Consider the following 21,235-nt stretch of genomic DNA (forward strand, 5'->3'; position numbering starts at 1 on the left):
TGGTAAATTATTGCAAACGCATGTTATGAAAAAGTGACTTATCCAAATATGAAGGAGACCTGCATTATTGTGTGGCAGTTGGGGAGCTGCAGTTGCAAAACGCAACAAATGCAAAATAAATATTACAGTTGGAAGGTGCATTCATTTCCCAAATTGCCTGCACTTTGTTCTTAAAAACCCAAATTTAACCCCTTTATTTTAAAAGATAGATTACGCACTGTGCAGCCTCAAAACTAGATCTCCATTGTGCCGACAGTAGTGGTTCTTCTTTCTTTTTCTTTCCTCCAAATTCTAATTAACCGAACTGACTGCAAAATTCTAAATCAAATGTACAATTGTAAATCATACCAAAAGGGCATATTCTTTAAATCGAGTACCAATTGTTCCTTGTGACTTGTGAGTGCCAAATAGATGAATTAGTAAAGTCTCTTGCCCTAAATTATGGGATCTAAGAAATCCCGCCCGCGCCAAAACCAATTAATGTTTTATCCAAATGATAAAAGATCAATCATAATAGAGAAATAAGTTCCTCAAACTTTGTATTTGAACAATCAACCCTTTCACATTAGGTTTGTGACAAATCAAATTTTCTATTATTATTTTTCGTTACAGCAAAACAAAGTCAATTACATGATGTGCACATAGTTTCTAACTTTCTATCAAACATTAATAATTTTGAAATATCATAATTATCATGCACATATCGGGTAATTAAATTCATCAAGGTTTAACAGAAAATACTAACAAGCTTAATATGCAGGAGATTATTTGATAAAAATATATATAATCCTAAGAACAAATTGAAACTCACGGTGATTTTTATTTTAAATCCCAAAAAATATATAACTTTCCAAAACTAATCCCTGTACTTTAAACTCAAATAAAGCTAATATAAAAATGCTATTGATTTTTCAAATAAAGCAAACCGTATGGTTGAAAATCATTGTTCTAAGGTTTTTGTGATGAACATATAACACAGAAAAGTAATTTCATTAGAATAAAGTAAGGCCCAATAACTACCCTATGGGCTTGAGTTTTAGATAACGACGCACTTATATTTTTTTTTAGAAAGATAATGAAGAATTTTGAAGCATAGCAAGGCCTACATTTCTTTTTGAGATAGAAGGCCCAATTTTAATTGCCCAGATTTATGTGGTTGGACTTGGATACTCTTGGTCTTTTTCCTATAGTTATGGGGTAACACTCCCATGGGCTTCTTCTGTTTTTTTATTTATTTATTTTTTTTATTTAATAGTTTGAGGGAACACCCTATGGGTTTAAGTCATGCACTAAAAAGCATAACATTTTTGAGATACAAATTCATAACTTTGAAGGATAAAAGGTTATAAGAAAAATAGCACTGGATACCCTCAAAATATTTTCAATATTTATATTTCTGTAAGTATAAATATGTTTATAGGAAATACCTATACAAATTAAGTCATAATTGTATCAAAATATATGTCAAGTGACAATATATGTATATAAAGATATAGAAAAATATAATAGATTATAAAATTTATTCTAAAATTCTTTTGTGTAAAATATAAATATGTCTCTCCAAAATTTATTCCTTTCTATTATGTCATTTAATTTTCAATTGTTTAGATCTCTCTACTATTCAGCGATTTAATTGCAACCTTTTCTAATATGTTAAAGAAAAATGAGCACATGATATGTAATTTGCATATATAATTTTATTTAACATATAAAAGATCTCAAAATAAGAAAATTAAATATGGAATAAATTATTTAAATTCTTACAAATATAAAAGATAATGATGTTAATTTCTTTTTTCAAAGTATACATAACGTCCTTTGGTTAACAAGTACAATAAATTCTAATGATAATATTCCAAGAGTAATGTACAAAAGGTGTGCTCAAAGCATCCTAAATCAAATAATTCTAATTAAAACAAATTAAAATCTATGTAATATTATTAGAAAAAAGTCAAAGTCGGATGAATATATATAAATTTATTATAACCATTTAAATACTATACAAAGAGATTGTTTTCTAGGATTAAAAATATACATCAAAAACATTTTTAACAAAGCAATATAGCATAGCTCAATATGAAATGTTTTAAAATGAATTTTATCATTCAATATGATATGTTTTAAAATGAAATTTATATTGAGAACGTACTTATCTAACAATTTTGTAATTTTTATTCATTTTAGATGTAAAGTAATTCGATTGCATTCCTATCGGATAAATACATACATGAGATGTATCTACAAATACATATATGAGATGTATCTTGTAGATATATAACATTAATTAATAAGATTAAGGTCAACTACAACACCCCAAGGAACATTTTTTTTGGCTTTGCAACTGCCCCCGGTTAATTATGTGATTTTGATTAGATTGGATAGTATGAATGTATATTGTGTGGACATGTGTTGAGTTCTACCTTCAAGGGGCGGCCTAACATAATTTGGGGCCTAAGGTGAAAATTTTAAGGCCTTTAATATCTAAATATTAATTAAACAAAATTATTTAATGCTAATCAAATTAAGTTTAATTTGATACATTAAATACATAAATAATACCAACTAGACTAATGTTAATTTCATATAGAGAATTGAATATCATAGTTGAACTATAAATATTAATAAAAATATATTGCGATTGAAAAAGATACTTTATTTTGGATATAAGACGATGCATAGTTAAATAAAGTTGTAATCTAATTTTTAATTTTTAATTTTGATTTTAAGAGAGAGAGATAGATATTATTTGGTGTGTGGCTATGTAGAATATTAGTTTACAAAAATCAAAGTCTCAAACTATAAGGGGAGTTCTATAAATAAATAAATAAAACTATCAAGGGAGATTAATATATAATTGATGATTTAACACATTTGCAACATTTTTTTGAAATATTTTAGGGTTTCAATTGAGTTAAGGTTCTATTGGTCTCGTACTTTAAAAGTCTTAATAGAAATGAAAAAGAAAAATGTGCTAATTAAAAGCACTATAAAATGTTCAAAATTTAATGTGACATTGTTTCTCATTGATGAACTTCATCAATTTAACTAATCAATGTTTATATTACTTTTTTGTGATTAATAACATGACAACTTGTAATTTAATAATAAAATTCGTAGTATTTTTAACATCATTAATAATAAAAAAAATGTACGACCTTGGAAAATATATATAATTTTATAAAAATTTAGACCTTTAATAATGGAAAGTGGGGCCTTTTTTCTTAAGAAAAATTTTGTTTGTTGGTGGGGCCTTAGGCCTAGGAACTTAACATTTTATAGTGCTTTTAATTAAAAGCATTTAACTAACTTAACTAACTTGCCAAGGCCCAAGGCCCAAGGCCAGCGCTAATTAAAAGCACTTAACTAACTTGCCTAGGCCAGCCCTGCCTACATTAAGTGTTTATCGGAAAAGTCGTGGCAATATAATTGATTATGAGACTTTATTAGTATTCTAGGTAGTGTAAATGTGGCTTTCGAAAATAAGGATGCGTTGTGTGAGCTTGTGACTCTCACATCAAGTATTTTATGGGCAGATCTTGGTCATATATATATTATGATGAGCTAATTATGGGGAATAAATATTCTTTCATTCCTTGTTCTTTTATCTTTTCTAGTTAATTTATTTATTTTTAGATATAAGGACAAAAATTACTAAAATAAAGAAAATGAAAGCTAACTATATATTTTTTAATATTTAGGTATTGATATAGCTAAAACAACATGAACAAATAATGTTATGAAAATCATCATTTTTTCAATGAGTAAAACATAATATTGAGCAGTTTTAATCGAGTCGGGTTGAAAACACTATTTTTATGTCCAAATGTGTAATTTTTGCATTTTCTCAATGTGGGAAGTAAGAGGACCCGGGCAGACATTTGGGCCTTTGGGCTCTGATAAGAAGGACCAATTCGTTCTTGATTAAAAGGCCGTTAGGATTACAAATCGGCCCATACGCCGAGAGTCCGAGGATGCGTCCGAGGATAAATTTCTCCTCGGATAGACTCGGGAGGACTTGGAGATTCGCTAGAAAGATCCAGGCAGAGTTCCAGGAAGACTGTTGGTTAATTGGGGGATCCCTGAACCCTCTAAATGCACCGGTGTTAGAGAAATATCTTAGGCAAAGGCTGCCACCTCTACATTAAAAACCCTGCACCTACCTCCCTGGCCACATTAATGGGGAAGTGACCCTTGAACAGTAGAACTGAAACTTCTGGTTACTATTTAAAGCACTAAGAGAAGAAGTATCTAGGGGATAAGATTTGGGCAACACGTGGATAAAGCACCAAGAGAAGAAGTATTTAAGAGGGGTAGAGACCAAAGAAAGGGGGGAGATCGATCAAGGACCAAGAAAGAAACTAAGAATTGTAACCTTCAAGAAAGAAAGAGAAATACTACAGAAATTGTCCTCGACTTATGTCCCAGGAAGCTCCTTTGCAATAATCATTTACTATTCGCAAGTATTTTTACATCTTAGTCGGTTTATTAAGTTTCCAGTGTCTCTAAACTAGATTTCACACACACACTCTACAAATTTCATTGTTTAAGGCTCATTGGGCCTGAGCCCACAGTTGTCTTTGGGTCCAGGTGCAATTGTGCACTTACACTCAAATTTATATATTTCTTTTATTGTCGTAATCACCGGTTCATCATTATTTTATCAAAAATGCTTTTTTATTACTATTTGGAATTAGGTGGTAGATAGGACATGTTAATATGATCCTGTTTATATAACAGAAATTTGGGTAGATTCTAACTTAGAGTCAAAGGAAATTAGTCAAAAATTTAGTACAGAATAAATCAAATATGATTTTCAAGTTTTTTTTTTAATAAAAAAAATGTAGAGTTATATGTTGATAAATGATTGATTAAATTGAACTGTATTAAAAAAATTATTTTATCTTTTTGTTTTTACAACATAGATGTTAGTTTTGTTTTATTTTTTATAATCAATTTAATATTAAAACTTCTTAGAAATTCTTATTCTTAAATATATAGTGATGAATAAATTTTCATACTTTGCTACGAAAGAAGAAATCCTCCCATCCACAGTGGTGCTTTCAGCTGGGACTGTTCAGTGTTCATCTCGATATTCTTTGCAATGTCATGGGTTCTTAAGCATTGCGTTGATCATGTATGCATGCTGGCTTAATGCACTGTCGTCTCTTTCCAAGTTCAACACCTGTAAGGCAAACCTAGCTAGTAGCTGAATTCGATGTCAATTTTAGAGAGTTTGGAACCTAACCATATAATCTCAACAATTTTCTTCGACCGTACGTATTGAAGGTATGGTGTGCCCGAGACTGAAACCAACAACAACGTGATGGGAAGAATGCAATCAATCTTCTGTGGCGAAAGAGTAAAGACTAGGTTTTGAACAGTATTAATTAAGAAGGGTCGATCATATAATTGGAGCTTTGAGTTTCGGTTTGGAGATGGCTGCATGTGTTGGCAGCCTACCTATAAGACTGGTTGGTGGTGGAAACAACATGTTGTAAATTGTAATGAATCCTATTTGTTTGGACCTACAGCTTGCAGTCGTGACTTGAATTGGTTCCTGGCAGGTTGATATGGGAGCACTTGGTTATTTGAGAATAAAAATCTTATGTCCCATTTTGAATATTCAATCTTATATTTCATCTTTCACATCATGTTATATGCTCATTGTTGTTTCCTTATAAAATAATCAAAGTTTGAATGGAATAATCACGCATATAAGATTTCTATTCATTTTGAATTTTCCATACTTGTTGTATATATTGGAATAACCAGCAACTAGTACTTCTTGGTGTGCCTTTGTGAACTTCATTTCCTCTCCGTTGTGTGTATATGTTTTTTTTTTTTTTAATAAAACACACAATAGTAATAAATGCCTAATTGTAATTATCATAATTATCAATTTTATATTTAAAAAAAAATGAGAAACAAAAAAGAGATCGACAGAGAGAAAACTACAAAATTAAAAAAAAAAAAAAAAAAAAAAATTCATGCACTAGTATGTGCAAAGAAACATTTTCTTTTTATGGGACATTCCATGTTGTGGTTGTTTGTTTAAACTAATTGTCTGGCTTAATCAAAATATCTCAAATCCTAATTATTTCACTTCCAACTTTGGCCTTTTTTGATCTACGGTGTATGTTTTAGCAAAGTTATAAAATTTATATGTTTTGGTCAAAGAAGGAAGGACGGCTAGCTTCTTTTCAGATGCATGAACCATATATTATATATACTACATTCTCTTAATCAAAATATCTCAAATCCTAATTATTTCACTTCCAATTTTGGCCTTTTTTGATCTACGGAGTATGTTTTAGCAAAGTTATAAAATTTATATGCTTTGGTCAAAGAAGGAAGGACGGCTAGCTTCTTTTCAGATGCATGAACCAGAACTTATTGTTAAAAAGTGAAAATACTGTAACAAAATAATTTTTAAATGTATAAATAGTACTGTGAGACTCATTTTTAATAAAAAAATTGTTAAAAAAGTATGTAAACAGTATGCGCACTGCGCATTTTGTCCCCACTGCGCATTTTGTCTCCCACAATAGAAATGAAAAAAAAGAAAAAAAAAAAAGAAAAAGAAGAAGAGGAGAAAAGGCAGACGCACAGACGCAACAATAATTCAGATCCAAACGCATTCATATTATATATACTACATTTTCTTAATTAATCACTACATTCTCTTAATCAAATTTTCTTTCCAATTTTGTAGTGTATTTACATTTTACACCCCGAGCCTTCACTTTTAAAAAGAGAAGAAATATCTCTCTTTTTTTGGTTGATATCACTTAAGTTACCAAATTTTTGCATCTATATTTCACATATGACAAGTTACTGAATTTATTCTAATTCCTCTCACGTCTGGTTAAATTTGGACCAAAGTAAAGAGTTGTCTCATTAAGAAGTTGGAAGGGAAACATAAAGTTATATAAATCCAATATAAAATTATTTTAAAAAATAATACCATCTGTCATTTATTTATCTAATTTCTTTATAGTTTTTTTATTTTTATTTTATAGTTAGTACTCTAGTAAGGTTCACGCATTTAAATTATGGCACAGATTTTGTTTGGTGGTAGGAACCGGATCCAGGTGACTTCATACCAGGAAGTCAAATAGAATAAAAAAAGTAACAACGGAATATCCCATGGAATACCTCTTTTTTCTTTTTCTTTTTTTCTTTTTTTTTTCTTTTTGTTAATCTTTCATTTTTACAACAATGTATCCTATTACAGCGCATTATTGGTATGATAGTCACTTTACAAGTATAAAATTTTTGTAGAATAGGGGAATAAGGTTCGAAGTTCAGGTCCTTAGGAAGAAATTTTATACACATAAATACTTAAATTAGGTTAGAACAGAATTTATGTCTTATAATAATAATAATAATAATAATTATTATTATTATTATTATTATTATTGTACAACTGTCACAATTTGGCATTTCAATATATATATGATAATAATTATATAAAAAAAATGAAATAATTGTGTATCTAGCTAGACTTATTTTAATTGATTCTTTAAAATAACAAAACTTTAAAAGGACTCAAGGCCATGTGATGCAAATTAGGAAGGGGCACCTTGAGGTAATCGTAACCCATAAAAGAAAAACTTTGTAAACAAATAAATAAAAATCTCATGCTTTTGTTGTTATGGTAGAGACAGATTTCACATGCTTAATAAGCAAAGCCTACCTTCTCTTCCTCTCTCTATATATAGCTGTGAACGTTAAGAGCCAGACCAATAAGACAAAGCCATAGATACAAAGTTCTCAGTTGTTTTTTTAAAGTCTTCTACAAAGAGTTGAGAGCTTTCATGGCAGGCCTTCAATACAACTTCTTCCCCACTGATTTCTTCTACCCTCGACCAAAGTCTGTGGCCATAGACACCACCACTCCCAAAGCTGTTCTTCCTCTCCAACAAGACCCCATCAGAGACGTGACCAATGATATTGAAGTGTCCAAAACTTTGGTTCAGAAAAACCCTGTTAAGAAGGTTATCCCTCTTACTTTGACACATAAATCAGCCTCTTTCTTGGTTACAAAGGACCCCAGAAGAGCCTAATGAAGGCATGAAAAAAAAAAATCTATGTGCAAGATCAATTTCGTTCGGCAAATTGAGCTTTATTTGGCGTTTATATATACAGTATTTGTGAAGCTTGAGTTCTTCTCTTGCTTGGAAAAAGAAGGGGTGGGATAGGATTGGTTTTTTCTTTTTCTTTTGAATACTTGTTTTTATAGAAAGATTTTATGTAATATGTTATATGTACTAATAAGATCAATCTCATCATTTCACCGGAATAGTGTATATATAGTTATATATATATGGTTGTACTGTAAATTTTTTTTGTCTTGACAAGTGAGTAATTCAAACTATGTATTCCTCAAAGAGAGGACCGAGTAGTGTTATTGAGCAACGTGACTCTTAACTTGATTTGTATTGTAAATTATAAAGGAATTATGCATACTACAATTTCTGTTTGTATAGTTGCTACATTATTTTTCTTCTTGTTATTCACAATTGATGCAGAATTTGAGAATTCTGAGTCCAGATGGCATGTTAGGTAACCTGAAGATTACAGCCGAATGGGATTGTTTAAAACTTTCAAAAAAACAACTAACACATAAATAAAGATGCCTAACACTGCAGAAGAATTCATACCGAAATCACACCAGCATCATTTTGATAAATTATTGATTGTTTCAAAAAATTAAGTTATTAGAATGTGATAAAATATCACTTAATTATTATATTAACTCTTTTTTTTCTTTGACTAAATTTAATTACTTAACTAGTATACAAAACTAACACTTCTACTAACATTTTCCGGTTGCTCTCAAAAGAGTGAAAGTTTATTTAAGTGATAACTTGTTGGGTTTGTTTGTTTGACCAATTTATTATTATAAATCTAAAAAAATATGGAATATTTAAATAATAAATATGACTTTTGATTCGTCAACTATTTATTTTGTTTCATTTTCAAGAGCATCCTTTTCAAGGGTCATAGTTGGTGAGAAAGAATATACCAAGGAGCCATAGCCTGCAGTCAATGGAGGGTGCTTGATGGAACGGAATATTCGTGAATGTGCCCTGAAAAAAGTGTAGAAATTTAGTTAGCCAAATGCATCCTGTTAAATGTAGCAACTCATCAACTTCTTACTTTTCTTTCTGTGGCTACCAAATATAAAAATTCATTAAAAATATATTAATTTTCTTGGATGAAGATAATTTTTCTGTTTCCTATTCCATGAAAAGAAACCCTGATAGTGATAGGTTTCTACAATCTACGTACCAAAACAAATTAGAAAATTATAGAATAATTCATAGTTCCATAAATATACGTTCACATCATTCCTCTCACATGAACAGTAAGTCAATTTAATTAATAAAAGTAGGAGAAATTATATGGTACTAATTATGAATCACGTTGTTTATCCACCATTCTACTACAAGACTCCTACATATTTAAAATTGTTAAGTTAATTTATAATAAAAAAACATTTGTCTACTACTTCACTACAAGACTCCTACTTATTTAAAATTGTTGGGTCAATTTATGATAGAAAAAAAATTAATAGAAAGTGACTTCCACTCAACAATTTAAATATGTGGAAGTTTTTAGTGAAATTGTGAATAAGTGACATGATCCACCATGAAGACCGTATAATTTCTTGAAACAATGACTCATTTTTACGTGAGAAGAAGGAGCACACACTACACATTTATTTGGTCACACTTATTATACATTTTTCCACAACTGGTATAGGTTCCAGTTAACTCAACTGGTAAAAAATTTTATGGTTGAATAAGACATCTGAGATTTAATTGATTAATTTTCGCCTACACCAGAAATTAATTGGTGTTTTTGTCTGATGATAAAGAACACAATTATCAAATAAATATAAAGTCTTATAGAGTCATCTCTTTTTCTTTTCTTTTTTTCTTTCTTTTTGGGTGATAAGTTATGTTAGTAGCATGCATTTGTCTCACAAGTCACAACTAGGAACTAACTAGGTGATCTTATCATTTCACACATAAATAAAAAAGGTAGCTTATCAATCATCTTATAAAAAAATGTCCATATGGTAAATACAAATATTTTTCTTTGTCATATCATGTGTTCTTTTGACTGCATATATCATGACTTACGTATAGAATTTGGCTTTTAGACCACCCGCGAAGGCGTCAATAAAAAAAGCTGTGTTATAAGAGCATGAAGGAGTAATGGACGGCTGGTCTTGACTCTTGAGATAAGCTGACTCTAATTATAAGTTGTTTTGTTTTTTTAATTAGAATGAAGCCGACCCTAAAGTTAATAGAGGGGTGCTAGAGAAATACTACATAAGTAACATTATATTAATAAACTATTATATTATCGATCACAAAAAAAAAATATATATATATATATATATATTTAAACATTCATTTATTATGTTTTTAAAATCTACTAATTAATTCTTTTATATATATATATATATATATATATATATATATATATATATAATCATGTTTTTGTTATATCAATTTATTAAGATTATGTAGTATAATATATATATATATATATATATATAATTATAATCACGTTTTTGTTATATCAATTTATTAAGATTATGTAGTATAAAAATTTATAATATCTTTAATATTTTTTAAAGTAATAATATTGTCTACACTACTCTTTGTTGGGTATACATGTGAGTACAAGTCTCACAATGAGAAAAAATAAATAAATAAAGAAGTGAATTATGACAAAACTCATAAATCTTAGCGGGCTCATAAGCACAAATCTAAAGTCAAGCTATAAAGTATCAACTACCGCACTTTTATGGAGAAAAGATGTTACAAAAAATAATAGAATATAGAAAACCCAAATGCATTCCAGCCTCACTCTTTTAATTGATTAATTAAAGAAACTTAGGTTCATGATGATCACGTGTACGTATTATGTTAGGTTGCTTCTCAAAAAAAAAGGTTGCAACTCCCCCTAGATAATACTTCTTCCCTCAGGGTCAGATTAATTATACACCACGACATTAATTATATGAATTAATTAAAAACAATGAATAATATAGGTCAACCTAATTATTTTGTAGATTTTCTGCTAAACTCAGCCACGCATGAAATAACATATTTCACTACTCATCTTCCTATCCCCCACCTCTCCTTCTTTCTCTAGTATCTTTTATGGAAGAAAAAAAATTGGGTAAAATAAAAACTGGATTAATTGGTTACTAGTCATAGGTGTGAGCTACCTAATCCAACTAAATCCAAAACCCATTAGATTGATTGTGTGTAGAGTTTAGAAGAAAATTTGGATGAAGAAATAATTTTGCAAGATGATGACTATAATGATACAATTGACTTAGATGAAGTTTTTGAAATGTAGAGTTTTAATATATGACATTTACTCGTGATGATTGCTCTTTATTATTAGACCAAGATACTAATTGGTTTTTAGCATAAGTGAAAATAAAACTCAGATCTCTTGGTTAGAAATATTTAAATACACCAATTCAGCATTATCATCCATGTTAACTTCTTTGGAGATACAACTTGAGCCAAGATAATGGAAAAAGATTTGCTGCAAACTAAGTTACAAAACTCCTGCAAGAATACACACATGTCAATGCTTTAAATAGACACCTGTCCAGGCTTATATTTAAATGAAAAATTCATTGTTAAGATTGAATTTTTCATCAAATTGCTACTTGAAAGGTGTGCATTTTACAAAACTTGCTGCAACTTAGTTTGCAGCAAATCCTAGCTCAAGATAATTTGCAATTAAATGCATTACATTGGACATGGTGAATTCAATAATATAGTGATACTGCTATGGCCAAGTGGTTCAATGATAAACGGTTACTCCCATGTGGTTTGGTGAGGGATTCCTAGACATTGAGATATTTGTTTTGAGAAGATAGACATTGAGATTGATCTGTCTAGAACAATAGTTAACTTTGATGATAGTGATGTTAAGTTATGATTGAACGCACCTTAAAGAGCACATGTGATCCACGTTCTATCTGCACCTTTAAGGCATTGATTTTCAACAATAAAGACTACTCTGAACATGTTTTTCACAACTTACATTGGTCCCTAATCAATATGGACGGCTCATGTTTAAAGTCTAAAGTAGTAATAATACAATTCCACCATTTTTCTCAATGGTGGGTCCCCGAGAGTATTCGGACCAGAAAATTTCACGAAATATTCCTCTCACAATTTATGAATTCCACAATAGACGTCATCCATTATGAACATAATTGATTCATGGATCAAACGTTTCAGTTGATCTAAAAATGACAATATGTGCAAATTGGAGCCCAACCACTAAAACCAACTTTTAATTGAAAGTTAAGGGATTTTTTTTTTAAACGAGTTTAGCTTATTTTCCACACAAAAGCAAAAGCAAATATTGGATGATCGATATGGCTTTTGATTTGTCCACTATTTGTTTCATTTTCAAGGGTGTCATTTTTTTCAGCCAAAAAAGAAAGCACTATTTTCAACATTCATAGTGGGTAAGAAAGAATATGCTTGGAAAAAGAATTGAAAAATCTGTACGTAGAAATTTTAGGAAGCCCATCCTGTTAAATGTAGCAACTCTCACCTTTTTCAATTTTCTTAGATACATTACTAATTAATGCTTTCCTCACTTCACATTTTCAACATTGAAGAGTCTTTTCTTCTCCTATTTTTTTGGTGGGGTTGATAAGTTATGTTATTTACATGCATACATTAGTCAAACTAAGTTAGCTTATCATGTCACCACAAAAAAAAAAAAAAAAGTTAGCTTATCATCATATCATTAAAAAAAAAAAAATTCGTATTCCAAAGTAGAATATTTTTCCTTCTTTGTCAATCATTTGTTTATTGTCTGCATGTAATATATTATGCCTGCATCTTACGTACATATAAGTTTGGTTTCTAGAGCACCCTGAAAAACAAAAACAAAAAACTGAGGTAAGGAGCTATGAACGACAGGTTTTGACTCACGAGATAATTATATATAGCTGACCCTAATCTTGTAGTTTTTTTTTTTGGAAAAACCCTTAGTTAGTAGTATTGTCTTCTTTTTTTTCTTTTTTCTTTTTTTTTTGGGGGTAAAAATAGGATTGCATTGCATTAAATTAAAATAAAAGAGTTAAGACAAAACCTCTCATAGTACAAATACACTGAATTATATATAATACATCAATAAAATGATATATGTATAAGTTTGGTTTCTAGAGCACCCCTGAAAAACAAAATCAAAAAATAACAAGACAAAAAAACTGAGGTAAGGAGCCATGGATGGCAGGTTTTGACTCACAAGATAATTATATATAATTGACCCTAATCTTGTAGTTTTTTTTTTTTTTTGTTGAGAAACCCTTAACCAGTAGTATTGTCTTCTTTCTTTTCTTTTCTTTTTTTTTTTTTTTGGCAGAAAGAGGATTGCATTGCATTAAATTAAAATAAAAGAGTTAAGACAAAGCCTCTCATAGTACAAATCCACTGAATCATATATAATACATCAATAAAATGATATCTATATAAGTTTGGTTTCTAAAGCACCCCTGAAAAACAAAAACAAAAAATAACAAAACAAAAAACTGAGGTAAGAAGCCATGGATGGCAAGTATTGACTCACGAGCTATGTTTTAAAAATCAGACAAGACCGGCTAGTCCAACCGGTTGAACCGGGAACCGGAGGCCAGTTCGGTAAAAAGACCTAAAACCGGAGTTGAACCGATCAAAATCAGTCAAAACCAATCAAAACCGGAAATTAGAGACAAATCCGATTTTGTCTTCGGTCCGGTTTTTAAAACCATGCTCATAAGATGATTATAGCTGACCCTAATCTTGTAGTTTTTTTCTTTCTTTTTTTTTTTTTTTTTTTGGAGAAACCCTTAGCTAGTAGTATTGTCTTCTTTCTTTCTTTTTTGGTAGAAAGAGGATTGCATTGCATTAAATTAAAATAAAAGAGTTAAGACAAAGCCTCTCATAATACAAATCCATTGAATCATATATGATACATTAATAAATGATATCCGTATAATTTTGGTTTCTAGAGCAACCCTGGAAAAAAAAATTTGAGGTAAGGAGCCATGGACGGCAATTTTTGACTCACAAGATAATTATAGCTGACTCTAATCTTCTAGTTTTTTTTTTTTTTTTTTGGTAGAAAGAAGATTGCATTGCATTAAATTAAAATAAAAGAACTAAGACAAAGCTTCTCACAGTACAAATCCATTGAATCATATATAATACATCAATAAAATGATATCCGTATAAGTTTGGTTTCTAGAGCACCCCTGAAAAACAAAAACAAAAAATAACAAAACAAAAAACTGAGGTAAGGAGCCATGGACGGCAATTTTTGAGTCACGAGATAATTATAGCTAACTCTAATCTTGTAGGGTTTTTTTATTTTTTTTTATAGAAACCCTTAATTAGTAGTATTGTCTTTTTTCTTTTTCTTTTTTTGGTAGAAAGAGGATTACATTGCATTAAATTAAAATAAAAGAGTTAAAGACAGCCTCTCATAGTACAAATCCATTGAATCATATATAATACATCAATAAAATGATATCCATATAAGTTTGGTTTCTAGAGCACCCCTGAAAAACAAAAACAAAAAATTGAGGTAAGGAGCCATGGACTATAGGTTTTGACTCACGAGATAATTATGGCTAACCCTAATTTTGTAGTTTTTTTTTTTTTTGAGAAACCCTTAGTTAGTAGTATTGTCTTTTTTTTTGGTGGTAGAAAGAGGATTGCATTGCATTAAATTAAAATAAAAGAGTTAAGACAAAGCCTCTCATAGTACAAATCCACTGAATCATATATAGTACATCAATAAAATGATATCCGTATAAGTTTGGTTTCTATAGCACCCCTGAAAAACAAAAACAAAAAATAACAACACAAAAAACTGAGGTAATGAGCCATGGATGGCAAGTTTTGACTCACGAGATAATTATAGCTGACCCTAATTTTGTTTTTGTTTTTTTTTTTTGGAGAAGCCCTTAGCTAGTAGTTTGGTTTCAAAAGAAGGGATATATAGGATGAGTATTGAAATATGTTATTTCAAAAACCTCTCCCTTTTTCAGACTCGGACCGTTCATTGAACCATAAAAGGGAGAAGTTCAAGGTTTTTGAGGTCGAACTGGGGTCGAACCGTGATGACGTCATAATTAATTTAATAATTAATTAAAGCCTAAATATAGATATTAAATTTATAAAACTAGCAAAATTGACTAATATATCTATATATGTGAGGAAAATTTAATGATTTTCAAGCATATATTTAATAATTAAATAATAAAGTTAATAAAATAAAATAATAACCATGAAAACATTAAAATTTATGATTAATTTTTGAAGTAAAGTTGAATATCTTTGAAGGATTTTAATTATAATTTTGTCTTATTCCTTATAAGAGATGGATAATTTAATTAAGTAGAATAAAGTTGTATTAAGTTGTTTTTATAAAAAAAAAAAATTGCTAAGGGGTTGGATCACACAGTTTTAGGGGTTCAATCCCGGTTTTAGGGTTCACGGAATTGCCAGTTTGCCACATATGTCCGGTTCTTTATGCTTAAAAAACCGAATTTCCATCTAGTTCTCGGTTTTTACAGTCCAACCTCCCGGTCCGGTCTGGGTCTGAAAACTTTGCTCTTTCCTCCGGTATCTTTTATGGAGAAAAAAAAAATGTGTGTGAAATAAAAACTGGATTGATTACTAGTAATAGGAGCAGGGACCTGCTAACCCAACCATATATAGAATATATAAGCTTGATTGTGTTTAGAGTTTAGATTCTTTAGAAGCTCAATTCAAACATGATTTGCGCCGCTTTATCTGTAGTTTTAAAGGAGCTTGATACCTCTTCTACTATTTGAGGACTCATATAGCCATATTTCTTAAAACTGTTTATAAAGATTGCACGCAATCTGGGTAACGTCCTCCAGTTAAATTGAAGAATTTTTTACAAGATCATGACAAGGTTAGTAAGATACATAGGACACAAGTTGAAGCAAACAGCCAAAATCATCGAAGGTGTTGATACAGCAAACTTCAGCATTAAATTTTGCAACTCTAGCTAGGTTTGAAAAACCAAAAATTCACGCAAATGACGTATCAAAGTTGAAGTTATTACTTTTTGATTAATCCGGCAGTTAGATTTGACTGGTTCTTTTTTTTTTTTTTTTCCCTCTCTTTTTTGGGTTGTGTAACTTGTGTTAATGTGCATGTTAACAAAGTTTTATGTTTTTTTTTTTTTTTTTAAAGCAGCCTTATAGGTTGTGGGCCAGCTTCATAGAAAAAAAAAAATAAATATTAAAATAAGTTGTGGAACTAGTTTTCTATCTTTTTCTTCTATTTATCTAATTTTTTTTATTAAGTAGGACCCATATTAGTTCAACCTTGTACCTCTCGGTACTTTATAACATTTTCCTCCTTTTTTTTTTTAGTTAGGTAGATAGTCGGTGAAGAGATGATGGATTTTAAACTACATACATAGAGCATCGTAATTTATAAAGAATGTCATTACCACTAAACTATCTTTAAAACCCTTCTAAGATTATTTCAAGGTATTCTATTTTGATAAATGGTTCATCTTTAAATTCTAAAACACTACTAATACAATTCTACCATGCATTTTCTCAAGGGTGGGCTCTCGTTAAAAGGCTAGTGTTATTTTCGATAATTTATTTGCATAGTATTTAATATTTATCATAATATAAAGTTTTTGGTAACTTTTATGTTTAATATATTACAAAATGTTAAAAGATTATTTATTTAAAAAAAAACTAAAAAAAGCCAAACCATTTGCTAAAAATATGAGACAAAAGGCAAAAGTTTTTTTAACAATTCTCAAAAGCACACTATGTTGCTTTGGGTAAAACCACTATCGGGCCAGCCGCTTAAACCAACAGTTAATTGAACATTATTCTTTTTTTCCATTTTTAGGTTGGAGTAAACCGAGTTTTGCCTTCCTCCAATACTTTGACAATTCAATCTCATGACCCATCTTGTATTCCTGTTCCAGGACAGAAGCCTTACCCATGAACTGGTGTAAGGAACAAGCGTGTTTGGGAACCATAATTACAAAATAGATAGCACTCGAATTTAATACATCTGAACTCAGTATATCTCAGCATTGTTGGTGTACCGAGGAAAGCATTTTCCATCTTAATTCATTTGCTTGTGTGCCAATGAAAGCACGCCAAAAATCATAATTTGTGTTCCATCAAAAATTAAAAGAATAATAAAAAGAAAAACAAAAATAAACAAAATTCGAAAGCTTTCATTCCTTATCCATGATAATGAGCCTGCTCCTGTGCACAACTTACTATTGGGGAGATTCGTTCCTGATTAGTTCACCTGCACAAGGCATTCTAGCCTACCATCAGAGTTGATCCTCGAACTCCACTAGGGATTATGGACAATCCAGCGATGAAAATCCGACACAACTAGAGTTATTAAAAACCAATTGACCAAATGATACACATTTGATTTGCAGAATGAGGCTCCTAGACAAGCTACAAAAATTGCATAAATTACAATAAGTTGAATTTTTTTTAGTAATCTTCTTATTGCAGTAGGGAGGGAGATGAAAGCACATACAAAAAGAGCAGAAAGAAGCAACTTAGTTCATGCATTGGACTCGAATCAATAAACGATCCTAATTGCTGAACCACTTGTTGCCTTAGGAAACCTCAACTGCATCCCGCAGCCTAATCCTATGTCAGCTTGTATTGCAAAAATTGATGCCATAACAGATACATATTTCATCAGTAATATCATTTCAAAACAACCTGTGGATTGGAAATTAAATTTGGTTGCTGGATTAGCTGATGATCATTTTGTTAAGAAATTCAGCTTGCTCAGGAAAATACTCCAAAATTTCATCCTTGGTCACCCAAACAAAATCCTCACACTTCCCAATTTTGAACTTGTTGGTTGCAATCACTTGGGACTTGAAGAAGAATCGCTGACAAATTAATAAAACAATCCGGGGCTTAAGATTAAAATTGATGCAACAATTATCAATATTCAATAAGTTACATGAATTGCAAGCATAATGCTGCCATATACATTTGGCAAAAGCCAGGGAAAAGTAAAACAAATATCAAGAAAATATACCTTAAAAGATGGAGAGTCTGACTCACTCTCTGTTGGCTGTATAACCATATGACCCATCGGAGCATTTCCAACAAAATATGTGTGGGAAAGGTCTCCAATCACAGATTCCAATGCAGTCTCCGCACACTGCAAACAATAAAATTTAATATGAAAAGAAAAGAGAGAGACAGGGAAGGAAGAAGAAGCAACTAAATAAATAGCAACTCTCACCTTACGCAATGTTTCCTCAGTTTCATAAACTTTTTCTGGAAAATGCCAGACAGGCTTATCACTAGGAACTCCACATGCTTTGCCATAAAGAAGAAGATAAAGTCTTCTGTCAAGTGCTCTCTGCAGTGACCTAATGTGAAAAAGACATTAAAAAAAAAAGTTCATAAATTTGCAAATCAAACTGTAGCAACCCATATGAAAATATCAAAACAAGTTTCCATTAGCCAATATTGAATTTCGCTACTCTTATAACTTTAACAACATATGGCCTTTAGAAATACAGATATTATAAACATGTTTATGAATTATTGCTTTTTATAAAATCACTTGGCTATATAAAGGAAAATTATGTCAGTGTTTTATTATGCCTATCCAAAGCCCAAATGAGCAAAGTTGCACCAAGAGTTAAGACTATCACAAGACTTTCCATCAATCACCAGACATGAATCTATTTAGGAAGGTCTTATACTAATCACACTAAGAGATGATGCTGCTTCAAGTAAAGAAAAAGGGAAAAGCAATAAAATAAATAAATAAGTCCACTTGTGACACCACAGAATTTCTCACATGACATGCTTGCTATTTTGTAAAAAAAAAAAAAATATGATCTACTGTTAATGAAAGATGTAATATTGGGACCAAGGTTACACACTTGCGCATAAATTGACTCATATCAATTATGTAAACTACATTTTTTTTTTAAAGTTCTTAACCAAATTACAGAAGCTATTAGAGATCTAGGTTTAAATTAATATCACTGTATGGAACATCCTCACAAGATCAATGACTTCTATATAAATTTTCATATTTGTTACATATTGCTAATCTACCCCCCATAATCATTATAAAAAGCCAATAATAGAAATTGAAAACAAAGAAATTCATCTGGTATTAACAAGGGGAGAAAAAATCTGCTTCATACTTCTTATCATTCTTTTTGTCAGCTTCAGTGATCCGTGGAGCTGGTACATAATCCATTTGGTATTCACCTTTTCCCCTGTTCATGAAATTCAGTTGCATACATAAAGTTGTTCAGACAGGGTAAAAACATGGCAACTTCTACTGCATCTATATGAGATGGATAGAGTGTGCATATATAACCAGTAAACTATGACTTACAAGCACAGTTTTACACAAGTAGTTTGCAAGAAGAAAAAATGGATTAGTAATGCAAGCATAAAATTTACTGATTGATATCTTCAACATAACACAAGAAATTAGCATTTCCCCTAACTAGATATGCAAAATGTAAGATTCACACAAAGGAAAATACAAATGTGTCATGACAGAAACACTCTTTACAGAGTTCTTGAAGCAGAATATAGACAAAGACCAACAGTCTTACAGATTTCAAACAATGTTTCAGCCATAAAGCAGTAAATCCAAGTCTCCAAATCTCAATTAAGCAACAAAAAGGCTTAATTACCCCTTTTGAGACACACCCCAGTTACTCCTAATATACTAACACTAGTCCCAAAATCTTAAACTGATAAGAAATTGTGAATTTAATCACTTAACAATTCTAAAAATGCCAAACATATACTTTTTTACTTAGAGCTACACCATTCCCCATGGTCCAAGCATAAGTGTCTTTCATCCAACAGAATTTTGACAATTGCTAATGAGATAGGTTGTATTGGTGTACAACAAAATTGATGTCACTGGTGGTTGTAATGAAAGCGCTGTTGCACTAATCACAATCTGCAAACTCAACAACTAGCTTTAATTCCAAATATTTTGGGTCGGCTATGAATCCTCAACAGATTAGTTACTCAACAATTTGCCAAAAGAAATTGTGAAATTTGTCGTGTGTATAGCATTGTTTTCAGATGAATGAGTGTGTTTTATTTTCAAAAATATGAAACAATGGTTTATATACTAGCATTAAATATCCCAAAGATAACAATGACCATAAGATTGGACCCAAAAAAAGAAATACATATTGTAAATCAGAGATATCAATCAATAACTAGCAATTGTATTAGAAATCATTGAAAAGAAAATAAGTTAGGCTTTCCAATACTAAAATTAAAGCTGAAATTGATATATTGAGCTAGAGATTCTTTTTTAAAAAATCACTTTTAATTAAAAAGAAAAAAAAAAAACAGAACTTACCTAGAATTAGACTTATCTAAAAGCTCATCTGGATATCTACGTCGATATTGCTGTCGCCACCGAAACCTAAAACCCCCCAAAAAAAAAAATTGAATGTTAGAATCAGAAAGGTTTGGTGCTCAAAATCTGTTACTAAAACGCATTATAATGTTGGGGAAATGGTAGATTGAAACAGAGCCTTACGAGAACTCCTGAAAGGCGTAAACGACAGGGTCGATTTTAGGGATCACAACCGGAAGTCTCTCGAACAGTACGGAGGCTACGACCTTCTCCGCCGCCGCCGCCGGCTTCTTTGTGCAGAACCCTCGTGCTTTCGTCAACGACGTTAACGATCTCTGCATTTTTTTTAGATCTGTAACAATACAATATCTGTAAATTGAAAATTTATTTTGAATTTTTTTGGGTTTTGCTAGAAATGAGCCATAACAGAGAAATGATTTAGTTATGAAGAAGAAGAAAGAAGTCTTGGAGTGGAGTGGGAGTGGAGGTTTTACCGGAGGGTTTTTCTTTCACTTATTGGGCTGGATGGCTGGCCCATTTGGGATTTTCTTGGGTTTGAGATGCAAGTTTTTGTGGTTGTTTGGGCCTTTTAGAATAATGGGTTTTGTACAATAAAAGTAAAAAAAAAAAATTCAAACAATAAGTCCTGTTTGGGGCACTATTTCGAAAAATAAAAAAAATAATAATATTACACGTATTTTCATATATTTTTTCATCCACATGTATTTTCACATATATTTTCAAAAAAAAAAATACATATTTTTAAGTGTATGTACCAAACA

General features: G+C 30.6%; 1 protein-coding gene across 1 annotated transcript; it reads right to left on the reverse strand.

Annotated features, from left to right (window-relative positions):
- Nucleotides 1-17,619: 17,619 nt before the first annotated feature.
- On the reverse strand, nucleotides 17,620-20,916 carry LOC142609999 (uncharacterized). Its single transcript, XM_075781717.1, has 6 exons — nucleotides 20,637-20,916; nucleotides 20,454-20,519; nucleotides 19,261-19,335; nucleotides 18,339-18,468; nucleotides 18,129-18,254; nucleotides 17,620-17,976 (listed from the first exon to the last, which is right to left on the reverse strand). The coding sequence occupies exons 1-6, from the start codon at nucleotides 20,792-20,794 to the stop codon at nucleotides 17,833-17,835; spliced, it is 699 nt and encodes a 232-aa protein (XP_075637832.1). The 5' UTR covers nucleotides 20,795-20,916; the 3' UTR covers nucleotides 17,620-17,832.
- Nucleotides 20,917-21,235: the final 319 nt, after the last annotated feature.

This window comes from Castanea sativa, chromosome 9, assembly GCF_040712315.1.
Source record: "Castanea sativa cultivar Marrone di Chiusa Pesio chromosome 9, ASM4071231v1".
In the NCBI taxonomy this organism is placed as follows: Eukaryota; Viridiplantae; Streptophyta; class Magnoliopsida; order Fagales; family Fagaceae; genus Castanea; species Castanea sativa.